General features: G+C 36.3%; 1 protein-coding gene across 1 annotated transcript in view; it reads right to left on the bottom strand.

The window, feature by feature from the left end:
• The window catches only part of fat4 (FAT atypical cadherin 4), a 98,409-nt gene that overhangs the window by 14,639 nt on the left and 57,698 nt on the right, over positions 1-26,072 (bottom strand). The window contains exons 5-9 of the mRNA XM_088921256.1: positions 22,958-23,880; positions 21,819-21,993; positions 5,982-6,162; positions 4,908-5,158; positions 5-4,354 (exon numbers count right to left, since the gene is read on the bottom strand). Coding sequence (XP_088777382.1) covers positions 5-4,354; positions 4,908-5,158; positions 5,982-6,162; positions 21,819-21,993; positions 22,958-23,880 — 5,880 coding nt within the window. The remainder of the gene's footprint in view (positions 1-4; positions 4,355-4,907; positions 5,159-5,981; positions 6,163-21,818; positions 21,994-22,957; positions 23,881-26,072) is intronic.

The following is a 26,072-nucleotide window of genomic DNA, read 5'->3' as shown; positions in this document are numbered from 1 at the left end:
ATACCTGTAAAACCAGATTTGCAGAGGCAGCTGAAAGCCCCTGGGAAATTCTGGCAAAGAGCACCATTCTTGCAAGGGTTTGATAGGCACTCGTTGACATCTCTCTCACAAGCCATTCCTGTGAATCCATCAGGACAGGTACAGGAAAACCCCCCAACCAGATTGTGGCAAGTCCCGCCATTGTGGCAGGGTAGCGGAAGGCACTCATCAATGTCAGTTTCACACAGGCTTCCGGCATATCCTGGCATGCAGTTGCAAACATACGGCTGGAGAGGTTCATTTGACACAAGGATGACGGGGATGCTCTCTTCAGCCTTCATTTGAGGACCCACACTGAGGTGTTTCTTGCAGCTTCCTCCATTCTGACAAGGATTCCTTGTGCAGGGATCATAGTCTACCAAGTCTATGCGCACCCCACTCTGCCTGTGAAGGATGTCCTTTGTACTCTCAAAAAATGTGGCTACTCCACTGGGATTGACATACTGATTGTGGCTACGCTTCACAGCAGCCATTAGGAAAGTCCTGTTGTTTTGTTCAAAAGCCCCATAGAGCTGCACAGCTGTTCCCAGGCCTGCTAGTTGGGAATTAGCTATGCGTAGGAAGTTAAGATAGTGATTGGTAAAAAAGTCTCTTATACTTGATATATCGAGCTGGATTAGGATACTGTTATCAATGGTTATGTTATTGAATCCCACAAAGAAAACACGAACATTGCTGTTGACAGCGTTATGTACCCCATCACTGCTGCGAACAGTAAACTCAAAAGTCCCGTCTGATGACCTTGAGTGGGAATTCAAATCACACGTCCCTGCTGTAATGCTGAAAAGGCTGGGAACTACTGAAGTGAGCGAGCAGCGGAAAATGTCCTGCACATCTGGGTCTTGTGGTTTTACACTACCTAAAATTCCACCAGGAAACAGGTTACCAAAATAATGAACAAAGATCTCTACAGTTCGAGGCTCCGATGGGTTGTCATTCAGATCATTAACCTTGACATGGACCGTTCCCGTGGAAGACATCTGTGGAACGCCTGAGTCCCTTATCACCACTGACAAATAGAAATCACTAATCTGTTCCCTGTCAATCTCTCTGCTTGTGCTCAACACTCCAGCAGGACTAAGGTTAAAATAGCTTGCAGCGGATCCAGTGCTAAGTAAACTATATGTAAAAGGTCCTTGGTTTGGAGGTAGATCAGGATCGGTAGAACTAAGTTTCATAACAATGGTTCCTGCTTGCTGATTCTCTGTCACCTCTCCTCTTGTTGTAATCAGAGTGGGGCCATTGTCATTGATATCCTCTAATGTCACTATCAGGCTAGCACTTCCAGTAGCAGAGGGGGAACCAGAGTCAACCGCTAGTACTGTCAGATTGTAAACAGGTGTTGACTCTCTATCAAGCTCTGCTGCTACTGAAACCTGACCAGTCTGGGGATTTATTGTAAATCCATTTTTTTCATTATTAGAACCCATGAAATAGGAGAACCTGCTCCAGCTGGGTACAGAGTCTGAATCCTCTGCACTGACAAAGGTAACAAGACTTCCAGGTGGAACGCCCTCACTGATCTGTATGTTGTATGATCCTGAACTAAAGACAGGGGGGTCGTTAGCATCCAGAATAGTAATATTCACAAAGACTTCATCGATATCTGCCCCCCTTATGCTTCCAGCGTTTTTAGCAAGGACATTTAATGATATTTTTTCTTCTTTTTCTCGGTCAAGAGGCCCTGACACATATATTTGTCCAGTCTTTTCATTAATGCTGAAGCCCTTCTTTCTGCTTTTCCCAAATATTAAATAATGAACTTCTCCATCCACTCCAAGGTCTCGGTCACTTGCAAATACTTCCCCTACTACTGTTCCTCTGTGTGCAGCCTCCGAAACCTCAAAATAATACTGCTTTGAGACAAAGCGAGGAACATACTCATTAGCTCCCTTTAACTGAATATTTACATTTGCAAAACTGCAGCGTTCCTCATCTGGAACATTGAAAGCCTTTACTGTTAAATGATAAACCTGTTTTGCTTCATAGTCTAGGAAACCCTGGGTTGTAATAATGCCTGTGTTCGGATCAATCACAAATAAGTCACTATCAGAAGACTGGATAACGTAAGCCAAAACAGAATTTGATCCAGAATCTTTGTCTGTTGCATTCATTCGCACAACAGTTGTGCCACTGGGGACATTTTCTTGTACAACCGGAAAATATTCATCTGGGCTGAAGATGGGCACATTGTCATTTACGTCAGTCACATGAATCGTAATAGTAATGTAGCCAGTCTTTGCAATCCAACCCCCATCTGCGGCACTAACTCTAAGTTCATGAGTTTGCTGCTCCTCAAAATCCAGAGGCTTAGCCAATGTTAAGGCACCTGATTTGCTGTTCATTTTGAAAAGGCCTCTTTCATTTCCAGAAGATATGTTGTATGAAATGATCCCATTCATTTCTCTGTCTTTATCTCTAGCTGAAACAGTTCTGATAACAGTTCCAACACTAAGACTCTCTGGTACTGTCACGCTAATGTGACCTTGTGAGAACTCTGGAGTATGGTGATTCTCCTCTGTTACAGCAACACGGAGTTTAGCTTGGGAGGACAAAGGTGGGTTTCCTTTGTCTCTTGCTGTTATTTCGACAAGGAAAACCTTATTTACATCAGAACTGAGTGAAGAAGCAACTGTGACCCATCCAGTTTGTCTGTCCAGCTGGAACTTATTAGAACTGTTGCCCCCTGATATTAAGTATTCAACTTCAGAGTTAAGCCCAAAGTCCTTCTTATCAGCAGCAACAACTCTCATAAGTTTTGTACCAATCTTAACACTCTTTGTAACAGGTGTAAAGTAATAAGCAGATTCAAATTGGGGAGGGTTGTCATTGCTGTCAACTATGTTTACAATTACTGTTGTTTCACTCATTAGAGGTGTGGCCCCTCTGTCTGATGCAGTTACAATGAAACTGTGCCGGTTGATGTTTGCTTTGCTGACCCCTGAAGAATTCTGATATTTCAATTGCTGCTTGATGAAAATTTCTCCAGTGCTGGAATTTATCCTAAAGAATTCAGACTGAGACCTGATGAAATAAAATATCTGACCATTAAATCCTTCATCTGGGTCTGTTGCTGAGACCTGAGTAACAAGTGAACCAATTTCTGTAACCTCAGGGTAATCTAGGTAATAGGATGGACGACTGAAACGAGGAGAATTGTCATTGACATCTGTCACAAATATAGTAACATCTGTGCTGACAGTCCATCCTGAATCATGGGCAGAGACTTTGACAATGTATCTTTCTGTGTCTTCTCTATTCAAAGGCCTACTTATGGTTATGTCCCCTGTGTTGGGATTTATAGAAAAGGGAAGACTTGCATCAGTGATAGAGTATCGACTTATGGCATTTGTTCCAGTATCCTCATCAGAGGTTGTGACATGAGTTACAGTGTACCCAATGGGGGCATTCTCAGGTACTGTGGCACTGAAGATCTGAGAAAATCTGGGTGCATTGTCATTCACATCCAAGACATTGATGAAAACTTTAACAACACTGCTTTTTGGTGGAGAACCTTTGTCAGTTGCTTTAACTTTTAAAACATACTGTGCCTCCTTCTCCCTGTCCAGAGGTCTACTGCTTCTTATTTCTCCATTTGCTCGGTTAATCATGAAGTTATTTTCCTTGTTTCCATCAATGATGGCATACTCCACTTGTCCAATGGGTCCACTGTCTTGGTCTGTTGCTGAAACAACAAGCACTCTCTGTGGAGACAGATTCTCCAGTATTTCGGCCTTGAAGGGGTCTTGTTCAAAGACTGGATAGTTGTCATTGACATCTATTACATTTATTTCAATTTTTTCATATGATGAAAAGGGAGGAAAGCCTTGATCTCTCACTTCAATCCAAAGCACATATTTTGGTATATTTTCAAAATCCAAAGATTGCTTGATGGACAGCTCTCCTGTCTGCTGGTCAACATGAAAGACATTGTCAAGATTTCCACTGGCAATGTAGTATGACAAGGGTTCCCCTCTGGTAGAAGATCCAGATATTGTGGTAACTAAAGTATTAGAAGCTTGGTTTTCAGGAAATGTAAAAATGGTCTGTCCCGCCTTAATAACAGGGAAATCTTCCCCTGTCACAAATCTTACAGTCACAGTTGTTGTGTCTGTTTTAGGATTAATCCCACCATCCTTCACTCGGACTCCAAAAGTAACATCGGTGCCCCCTATTAGCCTCTCATTTGCTGTTATGGCTCCTCTCACTGGATCAATCTTAAATTTCCCAGAATCTCTGCCCATCAGTGAGTAATGAAGCTGGGCATTTGGTCCTGCATCCTCATCAGTCACAGTGACAGCAAAGACAAGTGAGCCTAGAAAAATACAAAAAAACACTAATACTGCATTCATCTTATTTAAAACACATTTAACATTCATGTCTTTTTTTAATTTCTCATGGTTTGGACTCAATCAAGACTGGTATCAATTAAGTATTTGTAAAATAAACTATCTATCTGACTCCTAAATAAAACACAGTTTCCAAAATAATATTTTGTTATCATGATCATTATCAGGGTTTATGATTTGAGTTGCATCAGTATGGCCCTTATATAATTATCATTTTATGTATTTGTTTTCAAACACAGGCATTGATACTAATGATTAAAACTATAGTCTTTGAAGAAACTGCTCAGAATTGTAAAATTCATTGTAAAATGTGCTATAGGTGAAGTTTCTAACTGCTTAGATGTTTTTTAATTGCCAAAACATATTATTTTTAAAATGTTTGTGGGAATGTGCATTCATGCATTTTTACTTCATATTTTTGATATATTGGCATAAGGTGCAAACTTTACAGCAGTTAAGTCAGTGAGCTACAAAGTTATCTGCAAGAAGTGAACCATGATGCATATTGGTTTAACTGACCCGCAGAGGTAGATGCAGGGACGTGAGTCACATATGGGTGGTGATGGAATCTGGGAGGGTTGTCATTGATGTCAGCTATAACAACAGAGACAGTGGCAGAGCTTGACATGGGTAAGGGTTGTCCACCATCAGATGCTACAACCACCAGATGGTAATTCTTTTTGGTCTCCCTGTCCAGCAGGGCACTTGTGATGATCTGTCCAGTAGCTGGGTTTATGGAGAACTGTCCATCTCCTCCGGTCAAACTGTAGCTGTAATAACATGAAACAGAGACCATTTAACAAACACTTGTAATAAAGGTACAACCACTGATATAGGCCTTTGGAAACACAGCAATGCACAATTAATCCCATAGAGGGCACTACTGTAAACCACTGTACAGGTAAATTTAAGTATTAAGATGAGTGGTAAAGACCATAAAAGAGGTGAAGGAATCAATGAAAACAGGACTAACTTTTCATTTTATCATTCTATTCCATTTGGCTTGTTCCCTGACAATATGAACATTCAGCACTCTGCTTTTAAGAATTGCTCTTTGAATATAAACCAAATTACTTCATGTCACAGAAGTCATTCTTAAGTATTTCTCAAGTAGTGAGTACTGTTTTTAAATACAACCCAGCTGTTTCCTTTCAAGATGTAGATATTTCAAATTCTTTTCATACTAAGCTAACAGAATTAATAAAAACATAAATACAATTTGGTAAACAACATAAGAATTAAAGGCTTTGTGTTTCCTACTGTGATAGCATCTGATTAACCATCTGTTTTTTTAAAGCAAAATACAAAATATTTTAAATGAATTTCTTAATGGCTTATGAGACCAATGAAACTAGTGAAACTAACTGTGAGTGGTTCTGTATTCTATTAAAAACAAGTCAACCTTTAATAGGCAGTTCTTGTTCTGTCATCGCCACTTAACATCCTCATTATTATATTTGCTAAATTAGAACTTGCTCTATCCGACAGCCAGTGATGTCCCAATGGGAAGATGCAATGAAAGGAAAGTCAGGCCAAATCTGAGCCACAGTTCCCTAATGTAGAAGCAACACAAAACAGGTAGAAAAAACTTACCTGATTACAGCATTGATGCCTGCATCGGAATCAGAAGAATTAACAAGCAGGACATCAGTTCCTGTTGGTGCGTCTTCTGGCACAGTGGTGTGGAATGTGAGGGAAGCAAAAACTGGAATGTTGTCATTGATGTCGTCTACTTGAATAGTCACAGTGCCAGTACCAGTGAGAGCTGGAGATCCTGAAGAAAGACAGACAAAAATGAACCCATGTTCCACAGATAACAGACTAATTCAACTAGGCCAGTATGCTCTTGACTTTCTATTTCATGTGTCAAAAAATGAAACAGTGGTGCTTTGACAATGCTCACTTAGGGGCAGATTTTGGAAATGGAACTTTATTTTGTGCTCAACACAAAAAAAGGAGAATAAACAAAAAGAAAAAAACCCCAAAAGCTTAGAAAAAATCCATGGGGTGGTTTTAAATTGATAGCAGATGAGTATTATATAATGACAAAATTTAAACAACTGGATTATTACATTACTGTGAAATGCTAAAAGATATTTGTTGTCTGCATTAAATCAGACACCAATAACATCAGACACTCAAATCTATGTTCTGTAGAGGACTAAGAGAAAACACTAATCTGGCAAGAAGTGTTTTGCATTCTTCTTTAAGCCAAGCATGATCCTCAAGAAAAACGCAAGGCAGAGTTTACCCATGGGACCCTTGCAATGCATCACTTTTCTCTAAAAGTATACTGGCTGCTTTAGCATGCAGTAATTAACACCATGTGGTTTTTGTTTCCAAGGCCCTTGCTTTTATTTATTTTTGTAACCACAAAATTAACCCATTGCAACTAAACCCATTCTTGCAAAATGTGTCCTGGGAGTACATACTTTAATGACTGTCTATGAGAAAGCCAAAAAAAAAACAAGGCCAAATTTTTAGACTGTGTCAGTCATGTTGCGTGGATGCACTCACAGAAAATACTTGAGAAAAGCAAATCTTTGATCTATATTATAGCTACAAAAAAGTCTTAATATAACTTTTCAAAATCAAGTAAATGTCCCATTTTTTTCTTCCTCAAAATACTAGGCACTTTAAGAATATTTTGAATCCCTGCAAAAAAGCAGGAAAGTTAAATCTTATGGCATTTAAATTTTAATTGATGTTCCGTAGTGATTAATTTCTTAAAGATGTGGGGTATTACTTTTAGCAGCATTTCTTGTACATTAATATTGTAGAACCTAACAACCAGCTACTTGCATTTCTGTATTTCTGCACTTTGTATATCAATATATAAATGTCCAAGATATGTTTAGAAGTACTTGTTTCCATTCAGCATAAATGCTATTAAAAGATTTGAAAACTAATATAAGCTATATTCATTTTTTCTCTTCTATCTTACAGTTTGTTTTCAGTTTTTCAGCACTTTTCAGCACCATTTGATGAAATGCAGGTGTGACCTCCTCCATTGTCCTTGAGCTTTTTCTTAATTGGCAAGTTAAAGATTTTACCCTATTGAGAATCAAATGTTTCTTGTTGGATTAATTCAATGTCCTTGCACTTTCTGAGATCCTATGTTCAATTTCAGCTGAACAAATAAGAATAAAATGAGATTTTCCTTATGCACACAGTGAATACTGTATACTTTCCAAAACGTGTCATATTTTCCAGATAAACTTTTACTTTTATTACCTTTTTACTTTTGCACTTTCTTTAATGCATATCTAGCAAAAAATATTTTTAGTTAGGACCAAAAGTGCCATTGACACAGGTTCTAAACTGATTAAAAACAGAGCAACAAATGTGTACTGCAGGCAGAGAATTGGAACATGAGCATACATTTATCACATTTGAGTTTAGGACTGTGGAATCAGATTTTATGAATAGGAAATAAAGCAACTGTTAATACTGTTAATAATTAGAGAGCACTGTAGATGTAAAAGGCTATAATAGGGTTTTTCCATTAGGATTAGGGTTCAGGGTATAATTCAGGCTTACTCATGGCACAGATTAGGGCTGTAGTGTTGACATGCTATTTATTGAAGCAGTCTTTAGTGTTAATGTATTTATGTTACTCTTAATATTTTATTAACATTTTCAATTTATAAAATTGAATAATTTCTTGAAATTGAAATAATTTATAAAACAACATAAGCAACCACTAATTTATTAAATCCATAAATACCTAAAAGCATTATCCATAAATGTAATACTTGCTCACCAAATAAATCTTAAACTGATAGGTTCAGAAACAGAATTTGTTAAAAGCTTTTTTTAAAAAAAATGAGCAGAAACTAATGCTGCTTGAAACACATACTTACACCACTATCGAGTGTTCATGTTCAGCTGGCACAGCAGTAAGTTTAGAGAAACACTCTCTCTACCCAAGATCTTATCTTGTTATTGTGACGCCTGAACAGATTGGATCCCTAGGATATTTTACTGTGGTTAGCAGACTACTGTAGGTACTCTAGGGTTTTATGTGAACTGTGTCACTTTTGTTCCTTTTAGGATCAGGTTGTTACAGAAGGACAATGTAATGAAAGCTGTGAACATCTACAGGCATTTCTATAGCTGCACCAAGAAGACTGGGTCCTTTGAAATAGGCATACAGCACGTCCACACTGAGATTTGGATTCTGCCTAGAACTCAGTCTGGTGGCCTTATTATAAGGTTCACCATTTGTACCACTTCAACGTGACAAATAATCCTATTAATTTTGTAGTCATCTTCTTTAAATGTATAAACGGGTTACGATAAGCAAAGGATGAGTCATGATAACAAGAATTTTCCATGTGATACCTTTGAGTTATAAGAACACGTTATGTAAATGCAGCTTCAAAGCTGGTAGTGTGCCGATTAGAAACTCTGGTGAGCTATTTGGTTTTATACTTGAATACTTAAGGCATAGCATTCAGTAGAGTACAGTGACAATAAATAACAAAATATTTAAGTACATAAGTCAGATTAGAAGAGTACACAAGTTTTAAACACTGTGTGAAACACTACTCCTGTTGCACACTTCTGTACTCTTGTGGTACTTTTTTATCCTGATAAACAGAAGGACAAGTAAAATTTAATTCGGTACTGTAAAGTAGAAACAAAAAAGACAATGTTTCGGTTTTAGTGTATTTCCTCGTTTTACTTTTCAGCGTGGAATTAACCATTACTTGTTCCTTTGTAGCCAACACACACTGATACAACTCCCCATTCAAACTTTTAATAAACAGAATACTGTAAACTCTCTCATGCAACAATAAGAATGCAACATTGTACACCACAATGTAGAGGCCACTCTTCATTGCATTCAGTTCATCTGTTACCAGAATAAGTAGTAATTTCCCTTCATTATGTACAGTATGATGTGTAGATGTACTGTAGAGTAATTTGGATTGCACTTAACTGTACACAGTCACATAATTAAAATTGAATCTGCTGATTGTTTAATACAGCTCAAATAACGTCTTAGACTCACTCTAAAGACTTAAGTAGTTTATATCCAGAAAAGAGACAACAATGCCATCGCCACCCCCACCAATGAACCCCAGCAGCTCTCCTCTCAAGTCAACTCTCCCTGAGGTTGTGAAAGTTCAGTCCCATGTCAATATTACATCTAATCCCTTATCTCTCTCCGGGAATTCGTATTTGGTCTTAGTCGACCTGAACTTGGATTAAACCAATAGTGGTAAAGTGAAGTGTTTAAATGGGGATCCGTTTTTAAATAGCTCTGAGTTTCCATTTCTGAATCTTGTGGTAAAACTGAATACATTTCAACTTAAAGTTGTCCATACCAGTAACAACTCAGTTCAAAAAGTTGTTTTTCAAAAGCTATACTGTGAAACACAATTGTTTCCTATTCAAGCATGTAATATTCTATATTGTTGAAAGCATTGAGAAGCCTTTACGTTTGTTGACTTTATTAATTATTTTTTAGTACTCCAATCAATGCTGAGCTTCCTGCACAGGGAGGCATAACCTCTGATATTTCAAAAGATGAGTGTTTCGAAGATGGGTATGTCAGAGGCTGCTGCAGGGTTTTTGAGCCATGAGCCAAAATGTGAAAAGCATAAAATTATCAATTGCAGATCTGGTGGGTATCAAAATTAATTTACTATTTTAAATTTAAATAAAAAATAAAGCATCCCTGCACACTCATCAACCTGATATTGAAAACCAATACAGAGTGAAATTATGCCTAATTGATCTTGAAAAAAAAATCTCAACAGATGTTTTGATTCTACTTTTTGATGGAAATATATCATTGTATTTTACATTTCAATTGAAAACCATAAACTGGACAGAGTTTACACACTGCTAGGTAATTACCAGTTCTATAACATATTTTAATGTATGTGTTCTATTGGAACCATGTGAGAATATCACAAATAAAATACTGAATTAGGATATGTGAAATTCACACAGTTTCAATAAAGCTGATATGTGGGTATAGGGAAATATTGCTAGAAAATCTAAGCATTGGCTGCACACACTGTACTAGTTAAGGGATAAATGACAGATGACATCATTTATCCATGGAAAGTAAAATTGTGGAAATTTGCACTGTTAGTCTGTTCTGAGACTGACTGCCATGTATTGTGGTGAGAAATATTGTTTCCATAGGCAGGCTGAGTTCCCAGAATGGCTTTTTTTTGCTGTACCAGCAGTTCTATGCATTTTGTGCTATTTATGAGTTACCAAAAAACCACAAGAACGTTTTCCACGTCTCCCCAATGGGTCTCAGTAGTAGTGCTTCAGACCCTAAAAAAGCTAGCAGGAGAAAATGAAGATCATGTCCCCCATGGTGTGAAATCAGGAGCAAAAGAAACAAGTTAGATTAAGGTCTGCAATATGTAATTTTACTTAAAATTCCATTGAAATGACTAAGGTGAATTACAGCGTGTGCATCTGGTACTGTGGCTTGTGGTAGTTTTCATGGCAAAATTACTGTGTTGTTTTCAGTTACACTGGGGAAGACATTAGTTTGAAAGGTTTCTGAGCATTGCTTCAGAAGGAAAAAATTAATATAAAATATTCAGTGATGTTTTAATGTGGCATGCTGCAATTGAAATATCAAAAACCATAAGTTGAAACTAAGAGGGACTGGCGTCATTTTTATCTCCCTATACAGATAAAGCTCTGAGCAACACTCAATTTACATAATCTCTCTGCTAGGTTGCTCAAGAAGATTTATAGAACTACAATATAATGACCTGGTTTGCTCTACTGTAGATGAATTCAATAGCTCTTCTTATTTAAATGCATTTCATAGTAAAACAATAAATACAGAACTTCACTGCATTACGCATATAAACTATATACTGTACACAGTATGCAATGAATGGAGATTTAGTGTGACCTATAAACTGTTTTACAAACAGGGATGATATTTTCAGGTCAATCCAAATATTTGTACAAATCAAGACATACTATAAAAATACATTCCTGAAAATGGTAAGACATCTCAGCTAACTGCACTAAAGTTATGTTAACATATTACTTTCCAGGAGATAAAACACTTCATAAAAATCGAGACACTAGAAAAAGCTTGTATTGCTACTGTTCAAAGCAGGACAAATCTACTGTATGTCCTGATGAGAATTTTGCATTGAAGAAATATCCTATTTAATGGATCTACACTATCATGTTATTAGATTACCTTAATCAAATTCTTGACATTTCTTGCACAAGAATTACAATTCTTCTTTCCTTCAGCATGTTATACTAACAGTACTGTACCTAGATGGCATACAGTATCTAGAAGCATATATACTCTGGCGTAAAGTGATACAATTTTCAAGTAAATCCCTGTATGATTTTGACATATGTTATTTATTCCAAAGTAGTGTATTTTTATGACTTAGATAGATAGATAAGACTTTATTGATCCCGAAGGGAAATTGATGATTGATTAAATTAATGATTGATGATGGGAAATTGAAATTTATCAATATAAGATTATTAACCTTTCTCATTTTTATGTCTTACAAGCCAATATTACAATATAGACATTACGATGTCTTTCAATATTTTCAGTATAGCATTTAAGTACACCATGTCCTTACCATCTGTTCCCCTACCTCATCTTAAACACTTGCAGACAGCTTTCTTTCTTAAACCAGCTTAAGCCTTCAGTTCAAAGCATTGTCTAGTTTAAACATATGGTTAAGTCTAAGTACCTTATTACTATATATTACTGAAGAGCATATCAAGTTTGTTCACAGCAATATGGTATTGCATTTTTTTTAATTGTGGATTAATGTCCAAATTAAATATTTGTGTTATTTAAAAAAATAATCCACAAAAGGTGGACATTAATACAATATGCAAAATAGATTTGAAATTTAAACTAAAGCTCTTATAATTAAAACATCAGAGTTGAATATTATTTTACTACATATAGTATATTACCTGATACTGAATTAAAATATTATATTAATATTTGTTTTCTGTGCTGCATAAAATCTTAACTCTGTGGATCGATTGGTTGATTTAGTGAGACAGAAGAATATGTAAATCTATGAGACAGCCATCTGTGCCACAGAGATTAAGGTTCAGCTGTTAATTACGGTTTATGAAGTCCTGTTAGATTGTACTTAAGTCTAAAGGGGTTCTGTAAATAAAACACATAATTATTCCTAAAAATAGATGCCAATTTTCTGGAAATGGACATTTTTATCCTTCATGAAATCTGTTGCTTTGCAACAAAGCTGCTTTTGATGGTGCAGTCAAACACCGCTGAATAGATCGCTAAGAACTAGTGTGAGTTATTAGAGTATTGGGTTTGCCAAATGTAATGAAGTAAACAAGGTTTTTCTCACAGCAAATGAGCCTCTCTAAAGAACATTCCAACACTACATTAAAACTGTGACCAGACAGAACAACATTTTTAGCTATTTTTTTAAAAACATTTTCATATGTTGTGATATGTCTCATAAAGTTATATTAGTTATATAGGTTTTAAATTGATTTCCATGTATCATGGTTCAGTGCCATCTCCACATGCTAAAAGTGTGGTTATACTGTAAAATAGAGGAAGAGGTGGATTTTTGCACGGTAAGTGAATTTATATTTAAATACAGTAAACGTGCAGATCAAACTTGCTTACTGTGACTACTATGATCAGATAAATGTTACACATTTTTTCTTTTACTTCACACCTGTAAATTAGTACAGTATGTTAAAGCTTTACATTATATAATTAAAAAATTGTCTCTGTAAAACCATGGTCAGCCCCGATGTAAAAAACAGTGTGAAACTTTATTCCACTTTTGTCTATGCCTTTTTGGTTCTAGAAAACTACTGTCTGCAGAGACTTCTATCCTAATGTTAAGGGAAAAATCCAAAACAGCTTGGCAGCAATCATCAAATCTGAAAAAAAAATACAACAGACTTTGGAAGTGATTTGCTGTGAGATGCTGTAAGGTGAAGTGACTTGACCACGGTCACACAGTCAGTAAGTGGCTGTGATGGGATTTGAAACTAGGATCTCCTGGCTGTCAGACAACACTAATCACCCAGCCACACTGCCCCTTAAAAACCTTATTAGATTCTTCAAAACTATTTACAGTAATGATGCATTCCAGCCTTTAAAAAACAGATAAAGATAATAAGAAAAAGACTGCACAACTTCACCGTTACTGTACAATCCTTAAAAGTAGATATAGAAGTTGAGAGTTGTATAAATAAATTCATTTTTGGAACTAGATTTTTTATTTGGCTAATACATGGCTGTTGTTAAACCAAGAGACTTAAATTCAGAAACTGAGCCTATTAAAGGTTTTTAGTAGTAAAATTGGACTGTTGCCTCCACCGTATAATTTGGCAAGGTTTAATCATACTTTTATTGCACATTTACCACTGTTTACCAAGATTTCATCAGCCTTGGCAGTTTTAGGTGGCTATTAATACTGAATTATATGCAAGTAATGAAAATCAAAATATTCATGGATATTTTAATCATTTAGATTTTTTAAATAGTTAAAAAATCATTTTATCCCTGTACCGAAGCTACATGAGAACCCTGCACGTGCTGGAAAGGTCACTTTTAATAAATTTGATGACTTACAGCCCTACTTTACGAGTACTGTTGAACAGAATAAAAGTGCCAAACCTTTTAATAGGGTAGTCATTAAAATTCTTTATCTGTTAAACATTCGTTTAAGCAGGAGAAGTAGAAGTGTAAACAATTTGTCCTATTCAGAGACGTGAAAGAATTCCATCACAGCACAATTACAGAACAATGGCACAGGAAAACAAAATGTTATCAAACAAATGAGAAAACACTGCGCATATTCAATTATTTTCTCAGATGCACTGATTTAGGTTTTGGTCACAGTTCACAGGAGTGAACTTTTTCGCATTTCTAAGTTTACAGTACAGAAGCACATTATCTGTTTTCTTTTCAAATTTTAATTTTAAGAGTTCATAAATGGCAGCATGTTGTCATAGCAGTTAATGCTGCTGTCTCACAGTTCTTGAGTTCTGGGTTAATTTCAGTACTAGAGCACATTTTGTGTGGTGTTTACATGTTCTGTTCCCCTTGTGTTTATGTAGGTTTTCTCTGGGTACTCCAATTTGCTATCAAACACATGTTGTCTAGAAGTAAATTACTATCTGTAAATTGTCCCTGTGTATGTCCTGTGATGGACTGGAATTCCATCAAGGATGTAGACCCAGTTAATGTCATATGATACCAGGAAAAGCTCTTAGTCACCATGACCAATACGATACAAGACAACTCCTAAATATTTACATGTGATTTGTAATGCAAAGAAAATAGATTTTATGAGATAGTATGACATTAAGAAGGCAGTGTATTTGCTTTTAATTGCATGCACAAAAATATGAAAGGTGGTGGCTGAACAAATTGTATGTGCTCAACAAATTGTATGTTTTATAATCTGGGCATCCTGAGCCATCCACTCTCATACTATAGTATTACTCTATTAAAAATTAACAAAACAAAAATTAGTAACTTTTTCTTTGCAACTTTCAAATTGTAAATTGTGCTATAGAAATTTGACATTTTGTGTTTTTTTCATTAGAGAACCTAGTTTCAAATCTAGCATTATATTCTGCATGTACTGCATAAAAAAGGTGCTAAATTAATCAAAAGGAAAATATAGCTGTAATAAATGGCACCTTGCAATTATTTTGAGAAGATGACATTCACCATAAATACCAATCTATGTGGTACGCTCTTTAAGCCCTTAACTTTTAACCTCCAAATTAATTGCGTACTCACTAAAATAATAAGTAAATTGTCTGAGTTGGTCCAAGCTGCTGAAGTGATTAAGGTGCAGATTTATCATGGTTCCATCTAACCGTATCTTAAAAGAAAACCATGAATTCACAGAAAACACATGCAGCTGTTAGACTGCATATCACAATACCAAAGAAAGTGATTTATACAATATTAAGAAGATGTGAAATCTTTCAACATGCAACATACGCCTATTTTATAAGAGGAGCAATATAACATTGTTTCCTGTAGCTCAAACATGTATTTTCTGATTAATTCCACATTCACATGTAGTCACACTTTCAAATAAAACAATCAACCTAAATAGTTATAAATAGATAGAAATATGAATTCATTAATTTGTGGAATGATGATGATTTCTGGTGAGGAGGGAAAGGACCCGGAGCCTATTCTGGCAGCACAGAGTGCAAGAGAAGACTACACAGCCACATCACCCTGCCAGCAGCCATATCACCCTGCAACTCACAACTGACAACCCACTGAAGCTCAGCAGGTGTGAGCCTGGTCAGTACCTGGATGGGAGACCTCCTGAGAAAAAGGTTGCTGCTGGAAGAGGTGTTAGTGGGGCCAGCGGGGGGTGCTCACCCTGCGGTCTATGTCTATGTGGGTCCTAATGCCCCAGTATAGTGACGGGGACACTATACTGTAAATAGGCACTGACCTTCGGATGAGACGTAAAACCAAGGTCCTGACTCTCTGTGGTAATTAAAAATCCCAGGGTGTTTCTTGAAAAGAGTAGGGGTGTAACCCCGGCATCCTGGCCAAATTTCCCATTAACCCTTACCAATCATGGCCTCCTAATAGTCCCCATCTATGAATTGGCTTCATTACGCTGCTCTCCTTCCCACTGATAGCTGATGTGTGGTGAGTGTTCTGGCGCACTATGGCTGCCGTCGCATCATCCAGGTGGGTCTACACACTGGTGGGGGAGGGGAGTCCCCATTATCTGTAAAGCGCTTTGAGTGGAGTGTCCAGAAAAGAGCTATATAAGTGTAAGCAATTATTATTATTATTATTACACCCTGTATGGGACACCAGTCAATCACAGGGAACACACAGACACACACATACAAACTTCACACGGTGTGTATCCCAAGACAGTATCATACCCAGGACCAAACGAGCAGTGAAGCAGTAGCCTTCCCTGCCACAAGACCATGTGCCTTTTCCACCCACTAGGCTTAGAACACAGGAAGCCTTAACAGACTAGCAGACAAGCTCATGTTTCAATTCAACCAATACTGAAAGTACCAGTGATGGTGTGAGTGCTTATATTTTTCCATAGTATTTCAGATTTAAGGGGGGGGGGGGGGGGCAGTAAAAAAATGTACTATTTTTGGTTGCTTGCCAAACAGCAGTACCTTCCTCTCTCCTGTCAGATTGTTATAAACTTTTACAGAAGTGCTACCACTAACAAAAGATTGACTACAGGAACAACAATGTGGTGTAATGAAAAGAAAAATTAAAGAAATATCTAAGTCTAGACTAATATCCTCTGCATCCCGTTACTGAACAAGATACAATTTGTTAAATACATAATCTATTTTTATGTTTAATGCTCTACACTGAATGCTGTATCATGACTGCAAACAAGCTACACAGCTCATTGCACCTAGCCCCTTAAAAAGACAACAAAAAAAATAAATACTTTTTGCATTCCTCTAGATATTGAATTAATATTCATAATATATATTTTTAATGGTTTGTAACTTGCATTTCAATTAAAAATGTAGGTACAAGTGAATTACAATTTTACATTGATTTTGAACAGTTGTTTTTTATTTGAACATATCCAGAAAAACTGGAACAAAGGGAGACAGGAAACTTGTTGACCATGCCCAATGTCTCTAAGGCAGTGGTTCTCAAACTGTGGTACGCGTACCGGCAGTGGTACGTGGAGTGCCGCCAAGTGGTACGCCAAATGACCCTGGAACTGTGTCGTGTGCGCTGAAAAATTGGGACGGGTTTTCATATTTTGTATTTTAATACGTGTCGAATACGCAGCCTACGTACTACGATACAGTGCGCGCTAATACTTCAGTGGACACAAGAGATACTCATTACAACATCCACTGCGAGACCTTTGCCGTCAAGAAAATGCCTGACGATTTAATATCTGTTAGACTCTGTTGTGAATTGTATCAAGGCTCGAAAAATTAATTCACATCTGCTTTGCTCAACTAAACAGGCTCACCCCTCTCACTGAAATGGTGCTTTTTTATTAGTTGTTGTTAATGTTTTTTTTCTGTAAAACACTTTGAGAAGCCACCTTTAAAGGCGCTATATCAAATAAAGTTTATTATTATAATATTTATTATATGTATGTGTGAGTGTGTGTGCACGCGCGCTCATGTTGGTCATTGAGAATTTCTGGGGTTCCTATGAGATGATGACTTGTAGGTGGTACTTGGATGCTTTGGTTGGATTAGGGGTGGTACTTGGTCCAAAAAGTTTGAGAACCACTGCTCTAAGGGACTGAAATCGTAAAGTGACCTACAAGTGTGACTCACAGACTTACAACAGAGACATGTTAATGCCCTTTAGTGATAACATTTCAGAAAAAAAATCTTTAGTTGTTTTACACCACGTAATTAGGATATCAATATTTGTAATTAAAATGTAAAATTGCATTATCTAGCTGTTGACCTTGTGTCTCTGCTGTCAAACAAACTCATTGTTATTTAGCCCTGGGTTGAAAAACAATGAAAACAGGCAAGGCCAGTGAGGAGGAAGATAATTCAGAGATACTACACAAGTAAGTATTTGTGGCAACCTTAAAATGTTTCTCATTGTTCACTAAAACATTGTTTATTAATCATGTAACGGGTTACAGAATGCTCAGATGATGATATGGTTCAGTTAAAAACAAGGAACAGGATATAAAATATCATGAGAAAATAAGATAGACTACTAATGAGAGAAGGGCATTCTGTCCATCTAACTTGCTTGGATGCTAATAACTCTTGGTTGATCCAAGGATCTCACACAACAATTTCTTAAAATAAGACAGGGCACCAGCGTCTGCAAAACAGTTAGGTAGTTTGTTCCATATCACCCAATCCTTCTTTGTGCAAATAGCATACTCTGGCTCCTAACCTCACAATACAGCATATCAAAAACTGAAAAGTGTCATGCATGTGGTGTGGTGATCTATCCTATCTTGTGGAGATGTAGTTCTATTTAGCAAGAATATGAAACAATTATTAAAGAAACCCAGATTTTGTGTTTTGTATCCAAAGACTAGTTTGCAAGCAGCAGGATCCAGATGTTACCTCTCTTGCCTGTTACTTGTTCTCTTATCTCTCTCAAGGCCTTGCTTTCTCACAGAAATCCTGCCAACAACTTTCCATTGCAAAGGTCTTTATTTTCAAGTTTCTTAAGAATAAGCCTCTTGTAAAACACCTTTATGTGTGTTGTATTTGCGCCACATTCAGTCAGATCAAGTATTTCTAAATAATGACAAAATCATGCCAAATTCTGTTCTTTTCTGCCAGAAGCTATTATACACAAATCAAAACCATGTACAGTTTTTAGAAAATGGTTTTATAACAAATTTCATGTTGCAGTACCAATCGGAGGGGTATGGTAGACTTATGTTATAAAAAACATTGTGCCTCCCAGGTTCTGCTTAGTAAGATTTATACAGTATATGAAATGTATTATTGCAACAACATTCCTAGTCAAACATACAGTATAGCGAAAATAAAAATAAATCAATAAATACAACTGCCATGTGATACTGTTCTCTTTTTCCTTTTTTTTCCAAAAAGGGACCTATCTGAAATTTCCATGACTAAAAAGATATACAGAAAGTCCTGATTTACTACCAGTTTATGCTGTGTATGTACAGTAGTGGAGGTTTGTGCCAGGTAGTGAATGGGATAATCCTTTCCCCACTGTCTAAGCCTTAAAAATGCCAGGAAAATATTAGAGTAATTCATACTGCACACTGATTGCTGTTTTTTTATATTGTAATATTTTACATGCAGTATATACCACTTTCAGATTTATATTGCTAAGGGCCAAAAGAAATATAATCTTGCTGCCAGTAATGAAAGGCCTGTGTGTATCATGAATATACCCAATGCGATGGACAATTTTGCATGTTGGTAAAATGTTGATTGATAAAATGTAACCTTGTGAATTTACTTCTGTGTTTTAGAAACTCTCGGGAAAGAATATCTACTTCTTATAGTATAAACGTATAATAATAATAATAAACTTAATTTTATATGGCGCCTTTAAAGGTGGCTTCTCAAAGCGCTTTACAGAATGACAACAAAAAACAAAAAGAATACACAAGATACAGGTAAAACACAATTAATACACAGTGGATACCGTGAATGGTGGTACTAAGTATAGTAGGAGAAGAGGGGTAAAGAATGGAACCAGTTAAGTAAAGGCTCTTCTAAAGAAGAAGGCTTTGAGTCTGGATTTGAAGGAGTTTAGAGAAGGTTACTCTCTGATATCCTTGGGGAGAGAGTTCCAGAGCTTGGGGGCATAACAAGAGAAGGCCCTGTCACCCATACAATGTAGACAGGCTTGGGGGACAGTAAGGACAGCAGAATTAGAAGAGCGAAGGTTGCGAGGTGGGGAGTAGGGCGATAATAGTTCAGACAGGTACTGAGGTGCCAAGCCATGCAGAGCCTTATAGGTGAGCATGAGGATTTTTAGTTCCACACGGAATTTGACAGGAAGCCAGTGCAAAAACTCTGAATTTTGGACATACGGCAGTTTGCTCAATGTAGATTTACATACCCCAGCGAGTAGAGCATTACAGTAGTCAATTCGGGAAAACACAGATGTGTTGATCAGCTTTTCAGCCACAGTTATGATAGCATAGGGCTGATATTTGTGAGGTGAAAAAAGATGTTTTGACACTATGTTGCACATGTGGGTCGAATCAAATATCACCCCCAAGTTTTTCAATTTAGACTGAAGCTCAAATACTGTACAATCCACAGATAAGGTTACAGGATTGGCTTTACAAAGATGATGGGGGTGCCAATAAGCATGACTTCAGTCTTGTCACAGTTAAGATGAAGGAAATTTTGAGTCATCCAAGTTTTTAAGTCAGAGATGCAATTAGATAGAATGGAGACAGCCACATCAGTGTCAGATTTGGTATAGATGTACAGTATATTTGAGTACCATCAGCATAGAAATAATAGCTGGGGTCATGTGATCTTGAAAGCTGACCAAGTGGAAATGTGTAAATGCTGAAGAGCAAGGTGCCCAGTATTGAGCCCTGAGGAACACTAGACTTAAGACCAATTTCAGACCTATACTCATTAAGAGAGACAAAGTGACAGTGATAGGTGAGGTAAGACTTGAACCATTTTAGAGCAGTGTCAGAAACTCCAAACACAGTCTTCAAGACAAGAAGGTAAGATGTTATGGTCAACAGTGTCAAAAGCAGCACTGAGATCAAGAAGGATGAGTACAGAAAGAGAACCAGAATCAGAAGCTATTAGAAAATCGTTAGTGACTTTGCTGTGAAGTTGACGGAATCCAGATGGAGGTGTTCGAAAAGGTTATTTGCCAAGAGGTGGTTATGTAACTGAAATGTGACAGCGGATTCTAGAATTTTTTCAAGAATAGGTAAGTTGGAGATGGGGCGAAAATTGTTTAGATTATCGAGAGCCATGTTAGGCTTTTTTTGCACGGGGTATGATACAAAAGCTAGAAAATGACATGAAATGTCTTTATTCTTATCGAGTAAATGACATTAATAAAATCTTTCAAACAGAAAATGGAATTATGTCCATATCAGCATAAACTGTGTGACTTAGAGAAGCATAGAATTCACTTAGAATATAACTGTAGAATACATTTATATTATGTGGAATCCATTTTGGAATTAAGTGGAACATTTAATGGGTAGGAATACAGTTTCTATGCCAAACCCACTGAATTTGGGTTCAGAATGTTCCAATTTCCAAATGTAAAACAGGCTATTTTAGTTTCTCCCTTTAACAGTGTTCACTAATGGAGGTCTGTAACCCCACTGGTTCAGGTATTTTTTGTATCATTATATAGTAGTGGCCATAAATTGCAGTTATTCTTCAGATATTAACTCAAAAACCTTATAAGGACATTAGGTTGTTAATTTTGTAAACTTTTGCTTGCAATTTAAAATTATTTCTGATGATAAATGTATGAATAGGCAAGATACATTTTTATATGGCCTTGAAAGAGATGTGAGTTCCTCCTACCAACAAACGAAGTGTGAAAACTTCAATAAAAGACCATATGATATTTTTCAGAAAGTCCTATCAGGTTGGTCAAGGACTATATGAAGTAAACTAGAAATGTAATAAATTGGAAGAGGATATACTGTAAACAAAGCAAGGTACAGTATATCCACAGAGTAAACCATATTATAGCAGGTTTATATATTACCAGCCGTTCTAGAACTATTTCCTTTGAACTTGATTTTGGATTGCTGCTTAGAGCAAAACACAGTTGCCAACTTAATGTAGTTTTCCTCAGGAATACATTTAGAAACATAAGTGTGATTACATTCTATTTCTCTACAAGAAAAATAATCAACTGATATAAAACAACTGAGGGTTAAAAATCAGCTTTAAGAATAGTTTACAATGTAATTAAAAAACCAACCATACCTGAATCTGTGGCTGTAATTATCAATGAATATTTTTCCTTTGCTTCTCGGTCGAGGCTCTGTATAAGGCTCAGTTGCCCACTTGGAGACAAGCTAAAGGCACGTTCTTCATTCCCACCTGTAAGTGTATATGTCAGTTGGCTGTTCAATCCCTGGTCGTCATCTCGGGCGACAACCTTGAGACATTATAAATAAACACATGAAAAGAAATGTCTTAACAAAGCAAATATTGTTGCTTGTGTTCTTTTTCTTTTCTTTCCTTCCCCTTGGCTGTATTGGGAACATAAATCTTTGCACCACAGACCTCATTACTAACTTCACAAGCAACATGAGCTCTTAGACTCCTGCTACCAAGACACATAGGATAGCTGCCATGTTAGAGCTTGGAAGGGCTCTTGTGTGGTGTAAAAGCATGGACGCTGGCCCAGCTCCCAGGCCAGCAGCTGCTGCTTATTTTCATTAGGTAAAGGTAAGGAAAGACCATTTATTTTACCTTTGTCATAAGAAACAGGTAGTTTCATAACTTACTAAGGGCTTTTATAGGTCTGGATTGTTAATTCTCTGCTGTCTAATAAGAAATTACTTTCCTTCTATGGGACTTCCTAACTTTTGCTGGTAAATGGTTCAGACTCACAAGCAAGTTAGTTAACACACAATGTTGACTTCATTTGTTTCTTTTTGTAAGCAGTAATTTCCCCTGGTGTTCATTACTTCACCAAATTCAACCATCACAATACTACAATTACACTCACTTTTATCTTGCCTTCACCATCTGGTGGACTGTACTTCTTAGATTATTCACTTGATTTGATAGAGTGGCTAGTTTAATATAAACAATATAGTTGTACTGTATGTCAAAGTTCTTAGTTGCTGGTGGCAGCTATACTATATAGATAACACATATTTTAAACCTATACATTATATTTCACAGAGAATATTAATAAGCAACAGACAGAAAATTTATTTTTAGCTACAGGAATTTGGATTCCCTAAATTACCATTTTCACTGGGAATGTTGTCTTAAACATCTAGAAGTTTATTGATGTGACTTTTTAATCAAATTCAGAATTAACTATGTATTGTAGAAGCATTGTAAACAAATAGGAAATAGTGAATTAACTGAGGCAAAAATGTACTAACCTGTAAAACAGTATGTGGTAGATTTTTCATGTTCTCCAGAACACTTACAGTGTAAGGGGAGAGTTCAAACAAAGGTATGCAATCATTTACATCTAGTAATTCTATATTAACCATGGCTTTATCAGTCCTTGGGCTGCTTCCACGATCTGAGGCTTGGACCACCAAAGAATATGAGGATACAACCTCCCGGTCCAACTGCCTAGCAACTGAGATTACACCAGTGACAGAGTCAATCCTGAAATCAGAGTTCCCATTGCCCCCCACAATTGTGAATCGAATCTGTCCATTAGTTCCCTTGTCTGCATCATTTGCAAACACCTGGATCAGGTCTGTTCCAGTCAGCGTGTTCTCAGCAATTTCCAGGTCATAGATGTTCTGAGAAAAACTGGGTGTGTTGTCATTGACGTCCAGGACAATAACTGTGACATCCATTGAAGAAGAGAGTGGTGGCTCTCCTTTGTCGGTGGCTACTATGGTCAATGTATAGTTAGACAGTTCCTCTCTATCAAGCTCCCCTGTAAGTCTAACTTTTCCATCAATGTTCCCGATGTTGAACTTGTTACCTAAAGTATTGAGAAGTGAGAACTCAACGTAGCTGTTTGGTCCACTGTCAGAGTCAATGGCCTGGACTGTAAACACAACTGTGTCCACAGGGGTGTTCTCTTGAATATAGGTCATTTTCTGTGATGTAAAGCTTGGTGGGCAATCATTCACATCCAACAATATGATGGAGACCTGAGCTGTGCTGGTGAATCTTGACATTGGAAGAAGTGCCAGGTCATGAACACTGACTACAAGGTTATAAAAGGACTGAGTCTCCCTATCCAGGGGTTGCCTGGTTTTCAAAACCCCATCACTGTTTATGGTGAACTGTTCCAGTGGATCACCTGAAGCAATACTGTAGATCACTTGAGCATTAGGACCTAGAAACAACACAACAAAGAAATACATTATACATCATTATTAATGAACTTCATACTCAAAGAAAAATCAAAAACATAAAAATGATATAGACAAGAAGCTTTGATATGGTCTTCATATTTTGTTTGCTAGCACTTTAATGATCTAGAATTTCCATTAAATCCCTATGTTTTTTATACATTCTAAGTACATATTTTGTGGGATTCTGATTTGGTTGGGTGCATTTCCTCATATTAATGCATGAAGAACCAAAGCCTAAAATAATTTTTCAGAAGAAAAAATATTCTAGAGATTCTTCTAAAAAAATGTTTTTTTTAGGCAAATACTGTATACTTACAGCACACGTCTTAATGCCAGTTTTAATTCAATCCAATTAATTGTGTCCCTCATACACTTCCTGATAATTCCTTCTTGATGTCATTGGACACTATTTTGATGAAGCATCCATAGTTTATTGCCACTAAAAATAATTATCAAAGGAGCTACAGATAAATTTGCAAAAAACCCAAACAAATATATTATAAGAAAATGCTCCTCTAAACAGTATATGCTTTTGGAATTTAGTCAATCTGTGAGAGTAAAATAACCATTTTAGTTCATGGATTATTAGGGCTCAATTGTATGGGTTGTTGAGCTTTATTTAGCTTGTTTACATTGTTATTGTTGAATGTCTACAGTATCATGAACATACAGTATATAAATTGTTTTTGAACAAAGTAAGTAAATCTCAAAGCACGTTTGGACATGGTTTCTTCTTACGCAGGGGACATGTACTGCTGGCATCTGACGCAAGGAATAGCTCTTCTGGATTTTCAATTTAAAATGTAACAACTTCTCAGTTTCCATAGACGATTGCATACAAATTGTGCATGTGGTATAGATCATGCAAATTAATGTTGACATATTAAAACCCAACAGCTTTCAGTTGGGTTTTTTTCTTATTCCTCAAATGCCAAACAAGTGAAAAAATAAAAAAAGATAATTGATATGGAAATTATGGGAATATGGTATAAAAGTTCAAAAACATTTAAGGGAATAATTTTGGAGAATATGATATGAACAAATTCAGATGTGGAAAACATTTAGGTCAAATGATACTTTTCACCATTCTTTATAAATGAAATAGTATTGCATATGATACATATAGTATACACAATATAATTCACATTCTGTTTATTGATATTTTTACAGCTTGATTATTGTGAACTTAAGAAGTAACTAAAGAAATCTCTTATATACTGTATGTTACTTAACTAAATTTAAGTTCTGTAGTGCACATTGGAAGTCCTTGAAGAACTGAGCTAGGAACTTCCTACAATGGATTTTTTTTTCCCACATACAAACAAGTTCTTATCAAAGGCTACTTATAATTTTATCATTCCCTTATCACACAATATTTACAATAGGAACTACTGCCCTGCTTGGTAAGGTTAAGGTTCAGGAAGCTATAACAATAGTGTTTTGTGGTTGAAAACAATCACTATTTTTTGGTCTTGGACATACTAAAAGGGTAGTACAGTATGTGCAGACACAAGTGGGGAGGAGAGACAAGAAGAAAGGCCTTGTTCCCTACAATGATATGATAAACAGCAATAAATGTGGGCATTATTTATCTAAATCCACATGCTTCTCTTGAGGAGAAATAAAAAAATTAAGTAACTAAAATTATGTCAAAGTTCATTCAAATTGTTGTATGGAATTATTTTGCTTTTCAAACAGAAGTCAAGGCAGGACTGTTACTGCATTTTACTAATTTTAGCAGGGCATGCAGATTTTCCAACATTGGTCAGTATAATTTGACTAGCTGGTTTGCAAAGTAATTCTATAATATGAAAGATATGGAAAGAGGTGGGTTTCCTTTCCATCCTTTACAATCATGAAGACAAAGACAATTGTTCTATTCAGCAGATTATTTAAATCAAAATGAAACCTCTATTCATTTTATTGTACATTGACATAAGATTTATTTTTTCATTCTTGATGTTAAGGACAAAAATAATCCTGTATCATAGAACTTTGGCTATGTATTGGAAGCCAACTGTTTTGTTGGGCTTCATTCAGTTTTGCATGAAATCATACTGCACATTATAGACTAATAAAAATACTGTTTCCCTACATATTTAATAATTACTGAAGAAACAACTTTCTGATAAGTACTGTCAAAACAACAAAGAATATAAAGTGTAATTCAGGG

This window comes from Atractosteus spatula, chromosome 1, assembly GCF_055471065.1.
Source record: "Atractosteus spatula isolate fAtrSpa1 chromosome 1, fAtrSpa1.hap1, whole genome shotgun sequence".
NCBI lineage: Eukaryota > Metazoa > Chordata > Actinopteri > Semionotiformes > Lepisosteidae > Atractosteus > Atractosteus spatula.
The sequence above is the reverse complement of the archived record's forward strand: the minus strand, read 5'-3'. Positions and strand labels throughout refer to the sequence as shown.